The 20383-nt window shown below is 43.9% G+C and overlaps 1 protein-coding gene across 2 annotated transcripts in view; it reads left to right on the forward strand.

Annotated features, from left to right (window-relative positions):
- The window catches only part of LOC135516445 (activated CDC42 kinase 1-like), a 112815-nt gene that overhangs the window by 57345 nt on the left and 35087 nt on the right, over positions 1-20383 (forward strand). For both annotated transcript variants that reach the window (XM_064940774.1, XM_064940782.1), the window contains exons 2-3: positions 2483-2660; positions 14719-14789. In XM_064940774.1, coding sequence (XP_064796846.1) covers positions 2483-2660; positions 14719-14789 — 249 coding nt within the window. The remainder of the gene's footprint in view (positions 1-2482; positions 2661-14718; positions 14790-20383) is intronic.

Here is a 20383-nt window from a genome sequence, read left to right on the forward strand (position 1 = left end):
AATCAAATGTAGACCGCATTATCTACCAAGAGAATTCTCTTCGATTATAATCACAGCCGTATATATCCCACCCCAAGCAGACACATCGATGGCTCTGAACGAACTTTATTTAACTCTTTGCAAACTGGAAACCATTTATCCGGAGGCTGCATTCATTGTTGCTGGGGATTTTAACAAGGCTAATCTGAAAACAAGACTCCCTAAATTTTATCAGCATATCGATTGCGCAACCAGGGGTGGAAAAACCTTGGATCACTGTTACTCTAACTTCCGCGACGCATATAAGGCCCTGCCCCGCCCCCTTTCGGAAAAGTTGACCACGACTCCATTTTGCTGATACCTGCCTACAGACAAAAACTAAAAAAAGAAGCTCCCACGCTGAGGTCTGTCCAACGCTGGTCCGACCAAGCTGACTCCACACTCCAAGACTGCTTCCATCACGTGGACTGGGACATGTTTCGTATTGCGTCAGATAACAACATTGACGAATACGCTGATTCGGTGTCCGAGTTCATTAGAATGTGCATTGAAGATGTCGTTCCCATAGCAACGATTAAAACATTCCCTAACCAGAAACCGTGGATTGATGGCAGCATTCGCGTGAAACTGAAAGTGCGAACCACTGCTTTTAATCAGGGCAAGGTGTCTGGTAACATGACTGAATACCAAACAGTGCAGCTATTCCCTCCGTAAGGCTATCAAACAAGCTAAGCGTCAGTACAGAGAGAAAGTAGAATCTCAATTCAACGGCTCAGACACAAGAGGCATGTGGCAGGGTCTACAGTCAATCACGGACTACAGGAAGAAATCCAGCCCAGTCACGGACCAGGATGTCTTGCTCCCAGGCAGACTAAATAACTTTTTTGCCCACTTTGAGGACAATACAGTGCCACTGACACGGACTGCAACGGAAACATGCGGTCTCTCCTTCACTGCAGCCGAGGTGAGTAAAACATTTAAACGTGTTAACCCTCGCAAGGCTGCAGGCCCAGACGGCATCCCCAGCCGCGCCCTCAGAGCATGCGCAGACCAGCTGGCTGGTGTGTTTTACGGACATATTCAATCAATCCCTATACCAGTCTGCTGTTCCCACATGCTTCAAGAGGGCCACCATTGTTCCTGTTCCCAAGAAAGCTAAGGTAACTGAGCTAAACGACTACTGCCCGTAGCAACTGCTCCGCCCTCAACCGTAAGGCTCTCCAGAGGGTAGTGAGGTCTGCACAACGCATCACCGGGGGCAAACTACCTGCCCTCCAGGACACCTACACCACCCGATGTTACAGGAAGGCCATAAAGATCATCAAGGACATCAACCACCCGAGCCACTGCCTGTTCACCCCGCTATCATCCCGAAGGCGAGGTCAGTACAGGTGCATCAAAGCTGGGAACAAGAGACTGAAAAACAACTTCTATCTCAAGGCCATCAGACTGTTAAACAGCCACCACTAACATTGAGTGGCTGCTGCCAACACACTGACACTGACTCAACTCCAGCCACTTTAATAATGGGAATTGATGGGAAATGATGTAAATATATCACTAGCCACTTTAAACAATGCTACCTTATATAATGTTACTTACCCTACATTATTCATCTCATATGCATACGTATATACTGTACTCTATATCATCGACTGCATCCTTATGTAATACATGTATCACTAGCCACTTTAACTATGCCACTTTGTTTACATACTCATCTCATATGTATATACTGTACTCGATACCATCTACTGTATCTTGCCTATGCTGCTCTGTACCATCACTCATTCATATATCCTTATGTACATATTCTTTATCCCCTTACACTGTGTATAAGACAGTAGTTTAGGAATTGTTAATAGATTACTTGTTGGTTATTACTGCATTGTCGGAACTAGAAGCACAAGCATTTCGCTACACTCGCATTAACATCTGCTAACCATGTGTATGTGTGACAAATAAAATTTGATTTGATTTGATTCTATGCATGGTATGTTTGAGAATTATGAAAAGGGCATCAACTGTTTGGATAGATTGGATATCTGGATAGATTGTCTGTTTGGATAGATTGACTGGGACTTTTGAGGGATGTAATGTCGGCAGGCCTACAGTACATCATAGTACAATCTGATGAGCTGTGAAAACGAGCATCTGCTGTCCAGATGATACACAACAGGCTTCACATACCCTACTGTGAAGCCTGTTGTGTATCATCTGGACAGCAGATGCTCGTTTTCTTTTCCTGTGTCTATGTGTACTGATGTGTCTGTCTACCAATCTATGACAGTTCTAGTGTATTCTTGGGGGGGGGACAACGGGCGGACGACGACTGGTGTGGTAAATTGCTGTATCTGTGTCTGACTGTGAAGAGGTTGTGTAGTCTTCTAGTTTTGAGTGTTTGTTTTTTGTACAGGTAATGGGTGCATGCGTGCGAGGAGGGCACATAATGGCTCAATGTTTAAACCCGGTTTCTCCTCCATTTTTCGTTTGTGTTATCCAGAAGCTCGGCAGTAATATGCAGTCGGAGGAGGGCACAGAATGGCTCTTGGAGCTGCTGAACGAGGTGCAGCTGCAGCAGTACTTCCTGCGTATCCGCGACGACCTCAACGTGACGCGACTCTCCCACTTTGACTACGTCAAGAACGAGGACCTGGAGAAGGTCGGCATGGGGCGGCCCGGTGAGTTTTACAGTGGGGGTGGATTGTGTGCGCATTCATGCTGTGCATTTTTCGTCCAAGTGCATTAATGTAGTATTTGTTTGTGTATATAAGGTGAGGCCCCAACCAAGTGTGTGTGTGTGTGTGTGTCCACATTTTTCTTTTAGATACCCCTACCCAGAGTGTTTTTTTTACTGCAAAGGTTGTAACATTTATATATATTGTGACACACCCCCTTACCTCAAACAGCACAGAATAATACCTGGCTGGAGGGGGAGTGGGACACATAAGCTCACGTTACCTAATATCGCAAGCTCTGATATGGCAAAAATGTTTAGTACAAGTAGTCAATTGGCTGCTCTACATACAGAAATAAACAACATTACAGTATCTTAAAGCATTTTGGAAATATAAACCTGTAAACACACAGATACAATAAGCATAAATATAAACTATAAATATTTATGGTGAATGTTAACTTCTCTTTTTGGTAGATGTTCAATTGACCACTTTCCAAGGCAATTGTGCTGTCATTCACTGCTGAATGCATACAGTTACACATTTTTAAAATATTTTGTGGCTATTGTTATTGGTTCCAAGGTAACCAAGTGGGCTCAGACATCGAAATCCAATTTTGGGGTCCAGGTTTCATTAGAAGGGTTTTGTGTATTTAGCCCCTAATTACAGGGGCAATCACAGATATTTTATATTTTTTCTCAAATCCAATATGGTGTCCAAAGTCAAATATTGCTGCCATAATAACATTTGATGGAGGTTAAATCACCTGTAAAGTTTAATTTTTTAAATGAATTTCAGCCACTCATTCATGCATGCAAAGACTGGTAGGAATCCATTTTATTCTAAATCCAATATGGCCAACATGATTACACTCAAACACCTTAGCCCTTGTTCATTTTGTATTTTGTTATTCTGTGTTTAAAATAGTTTCATATGTCTCTTGGTATACCTAGGACTATGAGTGGCACTGCCATGCCTGTTGTTTGAATAGCAAAAGACTTTTGGTCCCCTAAAAGGAGGGGACTATGTACAAAAAGTGCTTTAATTTCGAAACAGTTTACCCGATATGGATGAAAATTCCCGAAAATATAACCTCATAATTTCAAATCCAAAGTCTTGGAGTACAGAGCCAAAACAACAACAAATGTGTCACTGTCCAAATACTGCTGAAACTTTGATTCGGTGTGTGTGTGTGAGCCAGTGTGTGTGTGTGTGTGTGTGTGTGTGTGTGTGTGTGTGAGCCAGTGTGTGTGTGTGTGTGTGTGTGTGTGTGTGAGCCAGTGTGTGTGAGCCAGTGTGTGTGTGTGTGTGTGTGTGTGTGTGTGTGTGTGTGTGTGTGAGCCAGTGTGTGTGTGTGTGTGTGTGTGTGAGACAGTGTGTGTGTGTGTGTGTGAGCCAGTGTGTGTGTGTGTGAGCCAGTGTGTGTGTGTGTGTGAGCCAGTGCGTGTGTGTGTGAGCCAGTGTGTGTGTGTGTGAGCCAATGTGTGTGTGTGTGTGTGAGCCAGTGTGTGTGTGTGAGCCAGTGTGTGTGTGTGTGAGCCAGTGTGTGTGTGTGTGTGAGCCAGTGTGTGTGTGTGTGAGCCAGTGTGTGTGTGTGTGAGCCAATGTGTGTGTGTGTGTGAGACAGTGTGTGTGTGTGTGTGAGCCAGTGTGTGTGTGTGTGTGAGCCAGTGTGTGTGTGTGTGTGTGAGACAGTGTGTGTGTGTGTGTGTGTGAGCCAGTGTGTGTGTGTGAGCCAGTGTGTGAGACTGTGTGTGTGAGCCAGTGTGTGTGTGTGTGTGTGAGCCAGTGTGTGTGTGTGTGTGAGCCAGTGTGTGTGTGTGTGAGCCAGTGTGTGTGTGTGTGTGTGTGTGAGCCAGTGTGTGTGTGTGTGAGCCAGTGTGTGTGTGTGTGAGCCAGTGTGTGTGTGTGTGTGTGTGTGTGTGTGTGTGTGTGTGTGTGTGTGTGTGTGTGTGTGTGTGAGCCAGTGTGTGAGCCAGTGTGTGTGTGTGTGTGAGACAGTGTGTCTGTGAGCCAGTGTGTGTGTGTGTGTGAGCCAGTGTGTGTCTGTGTGTGAGCCAGTGTGTGTGTGTGTGTGAGCCAGTGTGTGTGTGTGTGTGTGTGAGCCTGTGTGTGTGTGTTTGTGTAAAGGGAAGGGGCTCGACCATAGCCTTCCAAAATGCCACCACCAGTAAAACAAAAGGACATATGCTGGTGTTAATCTCTGGGTTATACCAGTGTGTTAGGGCCTTTTGCCTCCAGTGCGTGCCAGGCACACAACCAACCAAGGGAATGAATGGCAGCCTTAGGAAGAAGTAGGGAAATGCAAGGCAGGGGAAACTACACTAAACAAAAATGTAAACGCAACATGTAAAGTGCTGGTTTCCATACACACAAAAATATTATTTCTCTCACATCTTGTGCTTGAATATGTTACTTCCCTGTTAGTGAGCATTTTATCCTTTGGCAAGATAATCCATTCACCTAACCGGTGTGGCATATCAATAAGCTAATTAAACTGCACGATCATTACACAACTGCACCTTGTGCTAGGGACAATAAAAGGCCACTCTAAAATGTGCCGTTTTGTCACACAACACAATGCAACAGATGTCTCAAGTTTTGAGTGCAATTATTATGCTGAATGCAGGAATGTCCACCAGAGCTGTTTCCAGAAAATGTAATGTTAATTTCTCTACCATAAGCCGCCTCCAACATCGTTTTAGAGAATTTGGCAATACGTCCAACCGGTCTCACAACTGCACACCATGTGTAACCACACCAGCCCAGGACCTCCACATCCGGCTTCTGCACCTGCGGGATCGTCAGATGGGGGAGGACGGGGTGCTGAGGAGTATTTCTGTCTGTAATAAGGTCCTTTTGTGGGGAAATCTTTTAAATTGTTGCATGTTACTTTTTACATTTTTGTTCAGTATTAAACAATGGCTAGCAGAGTACCATAATGAGTCAATCTTAAGACTAAAGCTTTTTTGGATGTTTAAATCTAAGGATACTTCAGCTAGTATATTGGACTGCAGATTACATTTGGCTATGTAGCTAAAACTGGTGCAATGTTTGTACATGGTCCCTGTCGAATAAACAAATAAAACAAATAACTTCTCCCTCTAGTTAGCATTCGAATGGTAACAATATTTTATGGTTATTTATCTGATGCCTTCATCCAAAGCAGCAGTCAGTCAACAGAAGTGCGATACATTATTACAATAACATTTGGGAGGCAAACAACAAATCTATAAACCATATTGTGATATCTCAAGGAGCCCTGCTGCCAAAGAGAAGCTTTGTCTTCAGTAGGCCACTCTCTTTCTGTCCTCTCTCTGCTCTGTCATATAATATTTTGTATTTGTCACATGCTTCGTAAACAACAGGTGTAGACAGTGAATTGCTTACTTACGGGCCCTTCCCAATAATGCAGAGAGAAAAAATATAAAAACAATAACACAAGGAATAAATACACAACAAGTAACATAACTTGGCTATATACACAGGGTACCAGTACCAAGTCGATGTTCAGGGGTACAATGTAATTGAGATAGATACACTACATATACAAACGTATGTGGACAGGTGTCTAAAATCGAGCACACAGCCATGCAATCTCCATAGACAGACATTGGCAGGAGAATGGCCTGACCGAAGAGCTCAGTGACTTTCAACATGGCATCGTCATAGGATGCCACCTTTCAAATCAAATCAAACTTTATTTGTCACATGTGCCTAATACAACAAGAGTAGACCTTAACATGAAATGCTTACTTACAAGCCTTTAACCAACATTGAAGTTCAAGAAGAGTTGACAATATTTACCAAATAAACTAAAATAAAAAATATATTATAAAGTAACAAAATAACATAACAATAACGAGGCTACATAGAGGGGGTACTGGTACCGAGTGTGTGGGTTGGTACAGGTTATTTGAGGTAATTTCTACATGTATGTAGGGGTGAAGTGACTGTGCATAGATAATGAACAGCAAGTAGCAGCAGTGTACAAAACAAATGGGAGGGGGGTGTCAATGTAATGTCCGTTAGCCATTTGACTAATTGTTCAGCAGTCTTTTGGCTTTGGGGTAGAAGCTGTTTAAGGAGCCTTTTGGTCCTATACTTGGCGCTCCGGTACTGCTTGCCGCGCGGTAGGTGAGAAAACAAGTCTATGACTTGGGTGACTGGAATCTCTGATAATTTGATGGCCTTTCCTCTGACACCGCCTATTGAATAGGTCCTGGATTACAGGAGGCTTGGCCCCGGTGATGTACTGGGCTGTACGCACTACCCTCTGTAGCGCCTTGCGGTCAGATGCCGAGCAGTTGCCATACCAGGCGGTGATGCAACCTGTCAGGATGCTCTCGATGGTGCCGCTGTATAACTTTTTGAGGATCTGGGGACCCATGCCAAATCTTTTCAGACTCCTGAGGAAGTAAAGGTTTTGTTGTGCCCTCTTCACGACTGTCTTGGTGTGGAGGAGGAATAATGGTAATGGGGAATTTTTTCATGGTTCAGGCTAGGCCCCTTTGTTCCAGTGAAGGGAAATCTTAACGCTACAGCGTACAATGACATTCTAGAAAATTCTGTGCTTCCAACTTTGTGGCAACAGTTTGGGGAAGGCCCTTTCTTGTTTAAGCATTACAATGCCTCCTTGCACAAAGTGTTGTCCATTCAGAGATGCTTTGTCGAAATTGGTGTGGCCTGCACAGAGTCCTTACCTCAACCCCATTGAACACCTTTGGGATGAATTGGAACGCCGGCTGCGAGCCAGGTCTAATTGCGCGACATCAATGCCTGACCTCACTAATGTTATTGTGGCTGAATGGAAGCAGGTCCCCACAGCAATGTTCCAATATCTAGTTGACAGCCTTCCCAGAAGAGTGGAGGCTGTTATAGCAACAACCAAGGGACCAAATCCATATTAATGCCCATGATTTTGGAATGAGATGTTTGATGAGCAGGTGTCCACATACTTTTGGTCATGCAGTGTACATATGGGTAGGGATAAAGTGACTAGGCAACAGGATAGATAATAAACAGCAACAGCAGCGTGTCTGAAGAGTGAAAAGATTTGGTGCCAAAAGGGTCAACGCAGAGAGTCTGGGTAGCTATTGGTTGACGATTTAACTAACTATGTAGCAGTCTTATGGCTTGGGGGTAGAAGCTGTTCAGGGTCCTGTTTGTTACAGACTTGATGTATACCGCTTGCCGTGCAGTAGGAGAGAGAACGGTCTATGACTTGGGTGGCTGGAGTCTTTCACCGTTTTTAGGGACTTCCCTTGACACCGCCTGGTATAGAGCTCCTGGATGGCAGGGAGCTCGGCCGCAGTGATGTACTGGGCCGTACGCACTACCCTCTGTAGTTCCTTGCAGTCGGATGCCAAGCAGTTGCCAAGCAGCGGTGTTGCAGCCAGTCAAGATGCTGTCAATGGTGCAGCTGTAGAACTGTTTGAGGATCTGAAGACCCATGCCGAATATTTTCAGGCTCCTGAGGGGGAGGAGGTGTTGTCGTGCCCACTTCACTCTGTTGTTGGTATGTGTAGACCAATATTAATTCCTTAGAGATTTGGACACCAAGGAACTTGAAGCTCTCGACCTGCTCCACAACAGCCCAGTTAATGTGGATGGGGGTGTGCTCTGTTTCCTGTTCCTTGCTAACGTTGAGGTTGTTATCCAGGCAACACAGTGCCAGGTCTCTGACCTCCACTATAGACTGTCTCATCATGATCGGTAATCAGGCCTACCACTGTAGTTGTTTACAAACCTAATGATGGTGTTTGAGTCGTGCAGTTGTGGGTGAACAGGGAGTAGAGGGGACTAGGCACGCACCCCTGACCCGGCCCCCTGTGTTGAGGGTCAGCGTGGCGGATGTGTTTTTGCGTGTGCAACAGAGATTGCGTCATCTATGGATCTGTTGGGGCGGTATGCAAATTAGAGTGGGTCCATGGTATGTGGGATGATGTGAGCCATGACCAACCGTTTCAAAGCATTTCATGGCTGCAGATGTGAGTGCTACAGATCATTTAGACCGATTATCTTGGTATTCATGGGCACAGAGACTATGGTGGTCTGCTTGAAACGTAGGTATTAGAGACTGGGTCAGGGAGAAGTTGAAAATCTCAGTGAGGACAGTTGCCAGCTGGTCAGCGCATGCTCTGAGTACGCGTGCTGGTAATCTGCCCGGCCTAGTGAATGTTAACCTGTTTAAAGGTGTTAACCTCTCTACGCATCGAACCCGTTAGCGGGATTAAATTCGACAACATACGGTGATCGCTACATAAATAGTCATATTAAACATTCATGAAAATACAAGTCTCTCACGTGTTTCGAAAGCCTAGAATCTTGCTAATCCAACTGCGTTGTCAGATTTAAAAAAGGATTTACTGCGAAAGAATACGATGCGATTATCTGAGGACAGAGCCCCTCAAGCAGCACAGGCGTAACAAAATCACAAATTGCAATTAAATAAATAGTTTACCTTTGACAATCTTCCTCTGTTTGCTATCCCAATGCTCATTGTTACACAATTAATTTTATTTTGTTTGATAAAATGCATTTTTATAGCCTAACACGAAACATTTTGTGAACCGCTTGTGTCATGAATTCCGTCTCCATTAAATTTTTGATGATACATTCGATGTAAATACACACTCTAAACGTAACTTTTCCAGTCATGTTTGGTTTCATTGCAATCAACTGGTTGTTTGTAACACAACCAAACGTGATGGGTCATTTCGCGGGACGTATTGACTGAAAGAAACCGATTTGAAGACTACAAGTAATGACATCATTGTGCACCAATGATATGACCGCAGTTTCGTTGATTTGACTGTATTTTAACCCAATGACCACTGATTGTCTTGAAATCTGGCTTGGTCGATAGCCAATGAGCTGAGGTAAATGGCAATATGTAATGGTTATATGTTGGAAGACCAACCCATGTAGTAAACTCCGGCGTAAAGAGGGTCATAGCCTATGTTTGCATGTATTTGTATGACCCATAGCCTATATTTGTGTGTGTATATATATACATATTGTGGATTAGAGGGAGCATGGCCGGGATGCGTGTGTCTGCCGCTCCACCCCACCCCTACATGAAATAGCCTATTTGAGGCTGTTGAGGGGAGGGCAGCCCCACAACAATGGCCAAAGTGAAATGGAGACAGTAGATACAGCTGGTCTGTTGTAAAATAATAAAGACAGTAGATGAGGCTGGTCTGTCATAATATAATAGAGACAGATCTAGCAGGTCTATAATAATATGCTCCATGTACTCCATATACAGTAGTGCAAAAAAGTATTTAGTCAGCCACCAATTGTGCAAGTTCTCCCATTTAAAAAGATGAGAGAGGCCTGTAATTTTCATCATAGGTACACTTCAACTATGACAGACAAAATGAGAAAAAAATCCAGAAAATCACATTGTAGGATTTTTTATAAATTTATTTGCAAATTATGGTGGAAAATACTTATGGGTTTTTCATCGTATTATCTAAACCAGATCTATTGTGTTACATTCTCCTACATTCAATTCACATTTACACGAACTTCAGAGTGTTTTCTTTCAGATGAAACCAAGAATATGCATATCCTTGGTTCTGGGCCTGAGCTACAGGCAGTTAGATTTGGGCGTGTCTTCAGGCGGAAATAAAGAAATTTAGGGGGGTAGCTGTAAGTAGCATCGACTACAAAGAGAGCGATCACACAATCGCCTGGAACAGCTGGTGCTCTCATGCATGGTTCAGTGTTGCTAGCCTCGAAGTGAGCATAGAAGGCATTTTGCTCGTCTGGTAGGCTCGCATCACTAGACAGCTCGCGGCTGGGATTCCCTTTGTAATCCATGATGTCCAACGAGTGTCAGAGCCTGTGTAGGAAGATTCGATCTTGGTCCTGTATTGACATTGTCTGGTTTGATGGTTTGTCTGAGTGCGTTGAAGCACCTTTGGCAGTGATTACAGCATTGAGTTTTCTAGGGTATGACATTACACTTTTGGCACACCTGTATTTGGGGAGATTCTCCCATTCTTCTTTGCAGATCCTCTCAAGCTCTGTCAGGTTGGAATGGGGAGCGTTGCTGCACAGCTATTTTCAGGTCTCTCCAGAGATGTTCGATCGGGTTCAAGTCCAGGCTCTGGCTGGGCCACTCAAGGGCATTCAGAGACTTGTCCCAAAGCCAATCCTGCTTTGTCTTGGCTGTGTGCTTAGTGCGTTCTCCTGTTGGAAGGTGAACCTTCGCACCAATCTGAGGTTGTGAGCGCTCAGGAGCAGGTTTTCACAAGGGATCTCTCTGTACTTTGCTCCGTTCATCTTTCCCTCAATCCTGACTAGTTTCCCAGTCCCTGCCACTGAAAAACATTCCCACAGCATGATGCTGCCACCACCGTGCATCCTCGTAGGGATGGTGTCAGGTTTCCTCCAGACGTGACGCTTGGCTTTCAGGCTAAAGAGTTCAATCTTGGTTTCATCAGACCAGAGAATCTTATTTCTCATGGTCTGGGAGTCTTTAGGTGCCTTTGGGCAAACTCCAAGCAGGCCTTCATGTGCCTTTTACTTAGGAGTGGCTTCCGTCTGGCCACTGCCATAAAGGCCTGATTGGTCGAATGCAGCAGAGATGCTTGTCCTTCTGGAAGGTTCTCCACAGAGGAACTCTCGAGCTCTGTCAGTGACCATCAGGTTCTTGGTCACCTCCCTGACCTAGGCCCTTCTCCCCCAATTGCTCAGTTTGGCTGGACGGCCAACTCTAGGAAGAGTCTAGGTGGTTCCAACTAACTGTATTCTGTTAGGCGAGATTCCACTCTTTTGTCGTGGAGTTACACAAACTTGGAAGTGAAACAGAATATCAATAGAGCAGATATTTTCTTTCCATCAAGAATGCCCTTAATATCTTTTCAGAATTCACATTTAACCGGTACACCCTTAAAATGTAATTTCCCCTAACACGGGCGTGCATCCTTAAGCACATTAGTGGGAGAGCAAAACAAGTAGTCTTCCTTTCCATTTGTCACTCTCTAAGCCCCCCTCTCAATGCCTCTCTACTCACTCGGATTTCCATTGTCCTCCTTTTTCTCTCTTTTTTTTCTGGTTTTCACTCCTTTCATTTACATTGTCTGTAGCTGAGCTCAGAGTTGCAGCCTGTGAGTTGATTCTTTAAAAGAAAGTTGTAAATCATTCATATACATTGAGTATACAAAATATCAGCTACTACAGCGATTTCATTCACTGTAACACTTAAGAAATAGTTGCAGTTAGTTTCAGAATGGGTGGCAAGGAATAAGTTAACTAAATAGTTCAAAAACTGAAAGCATTGTATTTGGGACAAATCGTTCACTAAACCTCAAGTAAACTGTTCACTGCATACATACCAATAATGTGGAAATTGAGCAAACTTGTCATGGTCAAACATGTTGTTACAACAGTAATTTATTTATGTCACTTGTTAAATTGATGTCAGGTTAAAGAAGGAATTTTAAGCCTTGAGACAATTGATACATGGGTGTATTTATTTGTATTCTTTTTTTTTACATTTGATTTAACTAGGTAAGTCAGTTAAGGACAAATTCTTCTTTTCAATTATGGCCTTGGAACAGTGGGTTAACTGCCTTGTTCAAGGGCAGAATGACAGATTTTTACCTTGTCAGCTCTGGGAATTGATCTTGCAACTTTCCAGTTACTAGTCCAACACTCTAACCACTAGGCTACTTGCCACCCCATTGGAATGTAGCCAACATACACTCTATACTAAACCATGTGTTCCATTCAGGGTGAATGGGTAAGACAAAATATTTAAATGCCTTTGAATGGGGTATGGTAGTATGTGCCAGGCGCACTGTTTTATGTCAAGAACTGCAAAGCTCCTGTGTTTTTCACACTCAACAGTTTCCCATGTTTATCAAGATTGGTCCACCACTCAAAGGACATCCTGCCAACTTCACTTTAGGATGCATTGGAGTCAATGGTGTTTAGTATAGAGTGTATGTTGGCTACATTCCAATATCCATACTAGGATGCCACTTAGAATACATACCCAATCAATCAAATGTATTTAATAATATTACCAAATAAAACTTTGATCACTGCACTACACAAATTGTAACCAATCACAGCACAATCACTGCATAAAATGGTTCGATCAAGCCACACATCAACAAAACTTTCCCCCGTCAGCGCATTTTCATAATAACTTGATGTTAAGGGATTTTTTATCAATAATGACTAACTATGTATACATTTCAATCAGGACTGACTAATCAGAATACTATTATGTTACTGTGAAGATGTATGAATTTTATTTTAATCCTAGTACTGAATATAATGTGTGTAATTATAATCAAGAATTAGAACAGACTGTCTGTTCCTTGGTAGAAACGAATGAACTTATCGTCAGACTGGCTAGAATGCTTATCTACACAGGGAGACCTTGGCCTAGTCATAAATTATTTAAACTAGTGGAGGACGATGTAGGAAGGCTTGAGAACTATACTGCCATTGTACCGGAGTGGTGGAGGGACGGGACAGTTTGAAACCTAATGATGTCATTTTCAGTTTATAACCTGTTGTATATTATATCATGTTCAGTACTCTCGAGAATAAACGCAATTGCTTGATTTTGAGACTGGTCTCCGCCCATTTTATGCAAATAAGTATTTTACAAATCCTTAGAAATGGGCTGAGTGTATTAATTGAATTGGGTAATAAACATATAGGAGTAATTCCTCTATCACTTGAAGAAAATCATCTCAAATTGCAATGCAAAATGTCAGAAGTGCTACATCTAAATATAGCAGAATCCTGGAGGGACAGAACAGTGCAGAACAGGGGATGCTTTTCTTACGTATTAAGTACAGCAATGGTGCCCAACTCTCCTCCGAGAGGGCTACCCCTTCTGGAAGCTTTTGCGACAACCCTAATCTTGCCTGATTCTACTAATTAGCGGACCAGGACCTTGATTAGCTGAGTTGAAGGAGTTACAGCACAACAGGGTTGGAGCAAAAGCTTGCATTGCCAGTTGCTTTCCAGGAAGAGGGTTTGCCAACCCTGAAGTATAAACGCAACATGCAACAATTTTAATTGTTTTACTAAGATACAGTTCATATAAGGAAATCAGTCAATAAAAATTGATTCAGTCGGCCCTAATTTATGGATTTCACATGAATGGGCAGGGGCACAGTAATAGGTCCACCCACTTGGGAGCCAGGTCCAGCCAATCCGTTTCCCCCCACAAAAGGGTTTTATTACAGACAGAAATACTCCTCAGTTTCATCAGCTGTCTGGGTGGCTGGTCTCAGATCATCCCGCAGGTGAAGAGGCTGGATGTGGAGGTCCTGGGCTGGTGTGGTAAAACATGGTCTGTGGTTGTGAGGCAGGTTGGACTTACTGCCAAATTCTCTAAAATGATTTTGGAGGCGGCTTATGGTAGAGAAATTAACTTTACATTCTCTGGCAACAACTCTGGTGGGCATTCTTGCAGTCGGCATGCCAATTGCACGCTCCCTCAAAACTTGAGACATCTGTGGCATTTTGTTGTGACAAAACTGCACATTTTAGAGTTGCCTTTTATTGGCCCTAGCACATATTGCACCTGGGTAATGATCATGCTGTTTAATCAGCTTCTTGATATGGCACACCTGTCAGGTGGATAGATTATCTTGGCAAAGGAGAAATGCAAATTTCAACAAATTTGTAGACACAATATGAGAGAAATTAGCTTTTTCTAGGATCTTTTATTTTAACATTTCTGGAATCTTTTATTTCAGCTCATGAAACATGGGACCAACACTTGACCTGTTGCGTTTATATTTTTGTTCAGCATAGAATAGGATATTCACATATGAACAGGTCCAGAGAGTTTAGCATTAGCATAACACTGATTGTTATGTAAGCATCTCAATGTTTGGTTTAGAACACTCTGCTTCCCATACATTAATGAATGATGATGAATTGAATATGACTGTCACTATCACATGCCATAGTGATATCACTGTAGTTTGGGAGAAGTAGTTTCTGATTCTTGGTCTACGTAGTCAGTGACATTATCCTTCTCGCTCCCTCCCTCTCTCTGTCGTGGGTGTCGCTATAGGGCAGAGACGGCTGTGGGAGGCGGTCAAGAGGAGGAAAGCCATGTGCAAGCGGAAGTCCTGGATGAGCAAGGTACAGCACACAAACGCATACATGCAGATACCCTACATACGAATATTATACATACAGTACACTCACTCTACAGTACAAACTATCTGTCTCGCACATGCACAATGACCCTAACATATTAACATGTGATCGTGTGTATATGTTCGTTTGCTCATACTGTGTCTTGATCCATCCTCTCGCACATTGTCAATATCTGTTCCTTGTGGACAATAGGACGTGTTATCTTTGGTCTGAATTCACTGTTCCCATAGCTTGGTTTTACAAACGGAGTTCAATTGAGCTGAACAGTTGTGTATACAATGGAGTTGTATGGGGGGTTAGATGTCTGATTAATTTGTGTGAGCGCGCACATGTACAGGTAACTGCCAAAATAAAGGAAACACCAACAAAGTGTCTTTAAAGTGTCACACTGATCCTCAACATGGGGGAGCCCTTAGTCGCCTCCTGTACTCCCTGTTCACCCACGAATGCGTGGCCAAGCATGACGCCAACACCACCATTAAGTTTTCTGACGACACGACAATGGTAGGCCTGATCACCGACAACAATTAGACAGCCTATAGGGAGGAGGTCGGAGACCTGGCAGTGTGTTCAAATCCCATTTCATTTATATAGCCCTTCTTACATCAGCTGATATCTCAAAGTGCTGTACAGAAACCCAGCCTAAAACCCCAAACAGCAAGCAATATAGGTGTAGAAGCATGGTGGCTAGGAAAAACTTCTTAGAAAGGCCAAAACCTAGGTAGAAACCTAGAGAGGAACCAGGCTATGAGGGGTGGCCAGTCCTCTTCTGGCTGTGCTGGGTGGAGATTATAACAGAACATGGCCAAGATGTTCAAATGTTCATAAATTATCAGCTTGGTCAAATAATAATAATCACCGTAGTTGTCGAGGATGCAACAAGTCAGCACCTCAGGAGTAAATGTCAGTTGGCTTTTCATAGCCGATCATTAAGAGTATCTCTACCGCTCCTGCTGTCTCTGGAGAGTTGAAAACAGCAGCTCTGGGACAGGTAGCACACCTGGTGAAGAGGTCAGGGTTCCATAGCCGCAGGCAACACAGTTGAAACTGGAGCAGCAGCACGGCCAGGTGGACTGGGGACAGCAAGGAGTCATCATGCCAGGTAGTCCTGGGGCATGGTCCTAGGGCTCAGGTCCTCCTCCGAGAGAGAGAATTAGAGAGAGCATACTTAAATTCACACAGGACACCAGATAAGACAGGAGAAGTTCTCCAGATATAACTGACTGACCCTAGCTCCCCGACACATGAACTACTACAGCATAAATACTAGAGGCTGAGACGGGAAGGGTCAGGAGACACTGTGGCCCCATCTGATGATACCCCCGGACAGGGCCAATCAGGTAGGATATAACCCCACCCACTTTGCCAAAGCACAGCCCACACAGCCCACAACCCAGACAGGAAGATCACGTCAGTGACTCAACCCACTCAAGTGATGCACACCAGTAAGCCAGTGACTCAGCCCCTGTCATAGGGGCTGAGTCACTGTGGAGAGAGGGGAACCGGCCAGGCAGAGACAGCAAGGGCGGTTTGTTGCTCCAGAGCCTTTCCGTTCACCTTCACACTCCTGGGCCAGACTACACTCAATCATATGACCCAATGAAGAGATGAGTATGCGGTAAAGACTTAAAGGTTGAGACCGAGTCTGCGTCTCTCACATGGGTAGGCAGACCATTCCATAAAAAGTTAGCTCTATAGGAGAAAGCCCTGCCTCCAGCTCCAATTAGGAGGCCTGTGTCTTGTGACCGTAGCGTACGTGTATGTGTATGTATTTACGGCAGGACCAAATCAGAGAGATAGGTAGGAGCAAGCCCATGTACTGCTTTGTAGCAGTAAAACCTTGAAATCATCCCTTGCCTTAACACTAAGCCAGTGTAGGGAGGCTAGCACTGGAGTAAAGGATCACATTTTTTGGTTCTAGTCAGGATTTTAGCAGCCGTAGTTAGCACTAACTGAAGTTTATTTAGTGCTTTATCTGGGTAGCCGGAAAGTAGAGCATTGCAGGAGTCTAACCTAGAAGTAACAAAAGCATGGATTCATTTTTCTGCATAATTTTTGGACAGAAAGTTTCTGATTTTTGCAATGTCACTTAGATGGAAAAAAGCTGTCCTTGAAACAGTCTTGATATGTTTGTCAAAAGAGAGATCAGGGTCCAGAGTAACGCCGAGGTCCTTTTTTAAAATTTGAGACGACTGTACAACCGTCAAGATTAATTTTCAGATTCAACAGAAGATCTCTTTTTTTCTTGGGACCTAGAACAAGCAACTCTGTTTTGTCCGAGTTTAAAAGTAGAAAGTTTGCTGCCATCCACTTCCTTATGTCTGAAACACAGGGTTGTAGTGAGGGCAATTTTGGGGCTTAACCATGTTTCATTGAAATGTACAGCCTTGTGTCATCCGCATAGCAATGAAAGTTAGCATTATGTTTTCGAATGACATCCCCAAGAGGGAAAATATATAGTGAAAACAATAGTGGTCCTAAAACAGAACCTTGTGAGGAACACCGAAATTTACAGTTGGGTTGTCAGAGGACAAAACATTCACAGAGACAAACTGATATCTTTCTGACAGATAAGATCTAAACCAGGCCAGAACTTGTCCGTGCAGACCAATTTGGGTTTCCAATCTCTCCAAAAGAATGTGGTGATCGATGGTATCAAAAGCAGCACAAAGATCTAGGAGCACGAGGACAGATGCAGAGCCTCGGTCTGCCCACCCAGCTCACGTCCTGACCAACACTAAAACAAGGAAAACACACACGAACGTCGGTCAGAACGTGACAGATGTCCTTGGGTAGGCAGAGGGAGTCTGGAAGGGCATCAAGGAATCTTTGGTTTGTCTGAGAATTTACAGCACAACTTTTGATGCTCCTTGGTTGGGGTCTGAGCAAATTATTTGTTGCGATTGCAAATGTAATAAAATGGTGGTCCGATATTCCAGGATTATGAGGAAAAACATTAAGATCCACAACATTTATTCCATGGGACAAAACTAGGTCCAGATTATGACTGTGACAGTGAGTAAGTCCAGAGACATGTTGGACCAAACCCAATGAGTCGATGATGGCTCCAAAAGCCTTTGGAGTGGGTCTGTGGACTTTTCCATGTGAATATTAAAATCACCAAAAATTAGAAAATTATCTGCTATGACTAGAAGGTCCGATAGGAATTCAGGGAACTCAGTGAGGAACGCTGTATATGGCCCAGGAGGCCTGTAAACAGTAGCTATAAAAAGTGATTGAGTAGGCGGCATACATTTCATGACTAGAAGCTCAAAAGACGAAAACGTCTTTTTTTTTTGTAAATTGAAATTCGCTATTGTAAAAATTAGCAACACCTCCGCCTTTGCGGGATGCACGCGGGATATGGTCACTAGTGTAACCAGGAGGTGAGGCCTCATTTAACACAATAAATTCATCAGGCTTAAGCCATGTTTCAGTCAGGCCAATCACATCAAGATTATGATCAGTGATTAGTTCATTGACTATAACTGCCTTTGAAGTGAGGGATCTAACATTAAGTAGCCCTATTTTGACATGTGAGTTATCACAATCTCTTTCAATAATTGCAGGAATGGAGGAGGTCTTTATCCTAGTGAGATTTCTAAGGTGAACACCACCATGTTTAGTTTTGCCCATCCTAGGTTGAGACACAGACACGGTCTCAATGGGGATAGCTGAGCTGACTACACTGACTGTGCTAGTGGCAGGCTGGCTAACAGCCTGCTGCCGGCCTGCACCCTATTTCATTGTGGAGCTAGAGGAGTTAGAGCCCTGTCTATGTTGGTAGATAATATGAGAGCACCCCACCAGGGTTGCCAGGACAACAACTAAATGTGAGCAAGACAAATGAGCTGATTGTGTACTACAGGAAAAGGAGGGCTGGATATGCCCACATTCACATCGACGGGGCGAGAGTGGAGCGGGTTGAAAGTTTCAAGTTCCTTGGTGTCCACATCACCAACAAACTATCATGGTCCAAACACACCAAGACACTAGTGATGAGGGCTTGACAACACCATTTCTCCCTCAGGAGACTAAAAGGATTTGGCACGGGATCCTCAAAAAGTTATACAACTGCTCCGTCCAGAGCATCCTGACCGGTTGCATTACCACCTGGTATGGTAGCTGCTCGACATCCGACCATAAGGTGTTACAGAGGGTAGTACGTACGGCCCAATACATCACTGGGGCCAAGCTTCCTGCCATCCAGGACCTATATACCAGGCGGTGTCAGAGGATACCATGTTCGAGACACTTAAATATTTTAAAGGGCACACATACACAATCCATGTCTCAATTGTCTCAATTGTCTCAATGCTTATTGTCTCATCTACACTGATTGAAACAGATTTAAAAGTGACATCAATAAGGGATCATCGCTTTCACATGGATTCACCTGGTCATTATATTTCTTGGAAAGAGCACGTGTTCTTAATGTGTTGTACACTCAGTGTACACAGAGCGCATAGAGACGGACAGACTCTAGTATGCTCACAAACTTACAGTGCACACATACTAATGCATGCACACATACAGCATGGCTGACACTATCGTTGTCAATTGAGTTTGCATATGACCCCTGAGTCGGCTATAACTCTGAACTGTGCCCCAAACTGTCTGCTGAATAACCACACACACACACACACACACACACACACACACACACACACACACACACACACACACACACACACACACACACACACACACACACACACACACACACACACACACTTACTCACTGCCATGTCACTCTCTGATGTCTAGTAGGCCTCTGGGATGCAGACTGCAGTGTTGGCCGCTCCAGCCAGAATGAAGCCAGGCTGAGGAGATGATAGCTTTCTAAAATTACACGTGTTTGTTTCCGCTTCTGGCACCAACCACCCGTCCAAATAATCTGCCTCCTCAGCCACTGACTGTGTTTGTGTGTGTGTGTGTGTGTGTGGGGGGGGGCTCGGAGTGTTTGTTTGTGTGTACCGCTATCTGTGTGCGTGGTTAGTTTAGGGTTGTGTGCTGGTCTTCCATCTTCACTATTTAAAAAACTGTCCCATCCCCTATTTAGAACACCAGACTCACCACCGAGACATACACGCACACACTGAAGAAGACTCATTGATACACACACCACACCACAGACATGTGTAGCTGTAAAAATCCCCTCAGCCAGTAATATCCAACTCTAGCTTTAGACACGGAGGAAAGGGGCTTGATTTTTGTTCCCACTCACTGACACTGGGTCTCCCTGCTACCTAATACTTCAGCCCCTGCCTCCACTTTAACCAAGTCCAAGGCTTTAATCTAATAGGGTGCTCTAACGAATGCTCTTCCGATCGGCAGTCTAATTCTTGCCATGTTCAATCAATCAAATGTATTTATCATCAGCTGATGTCACAAAGTGCTATACAGAAACCCAGCTTAAAACCCAAAACAGCAAGCAATGCAGGTGTAGAAGTACGGTGGCTTGGAAAAACTCCCTAGAAAGGCCAGAACCTAGAAAGAAACCTAGAGGAACCAGGCTTAATAATGTTGCCTGTTGCTTGCTCTTAAGCCAAATTTCAAGTTTCCTTCTTCCTCTC

Source organism: Oncorhynchus masou, chromosome 3, assembly GCF_036934945.1.
Source record: "Oncorhynchus masou masou isolate Uvic2021 chromosome 3, UVic_Omas_1.1, whole genome shotgun sequence".
Lineage (NCBI taxonomy): Eukaryota > Metazoa > Chordata > Actinopteri > Salmoniformes > Salmonidae > Oncorhynchus > Oncorhynchus masou.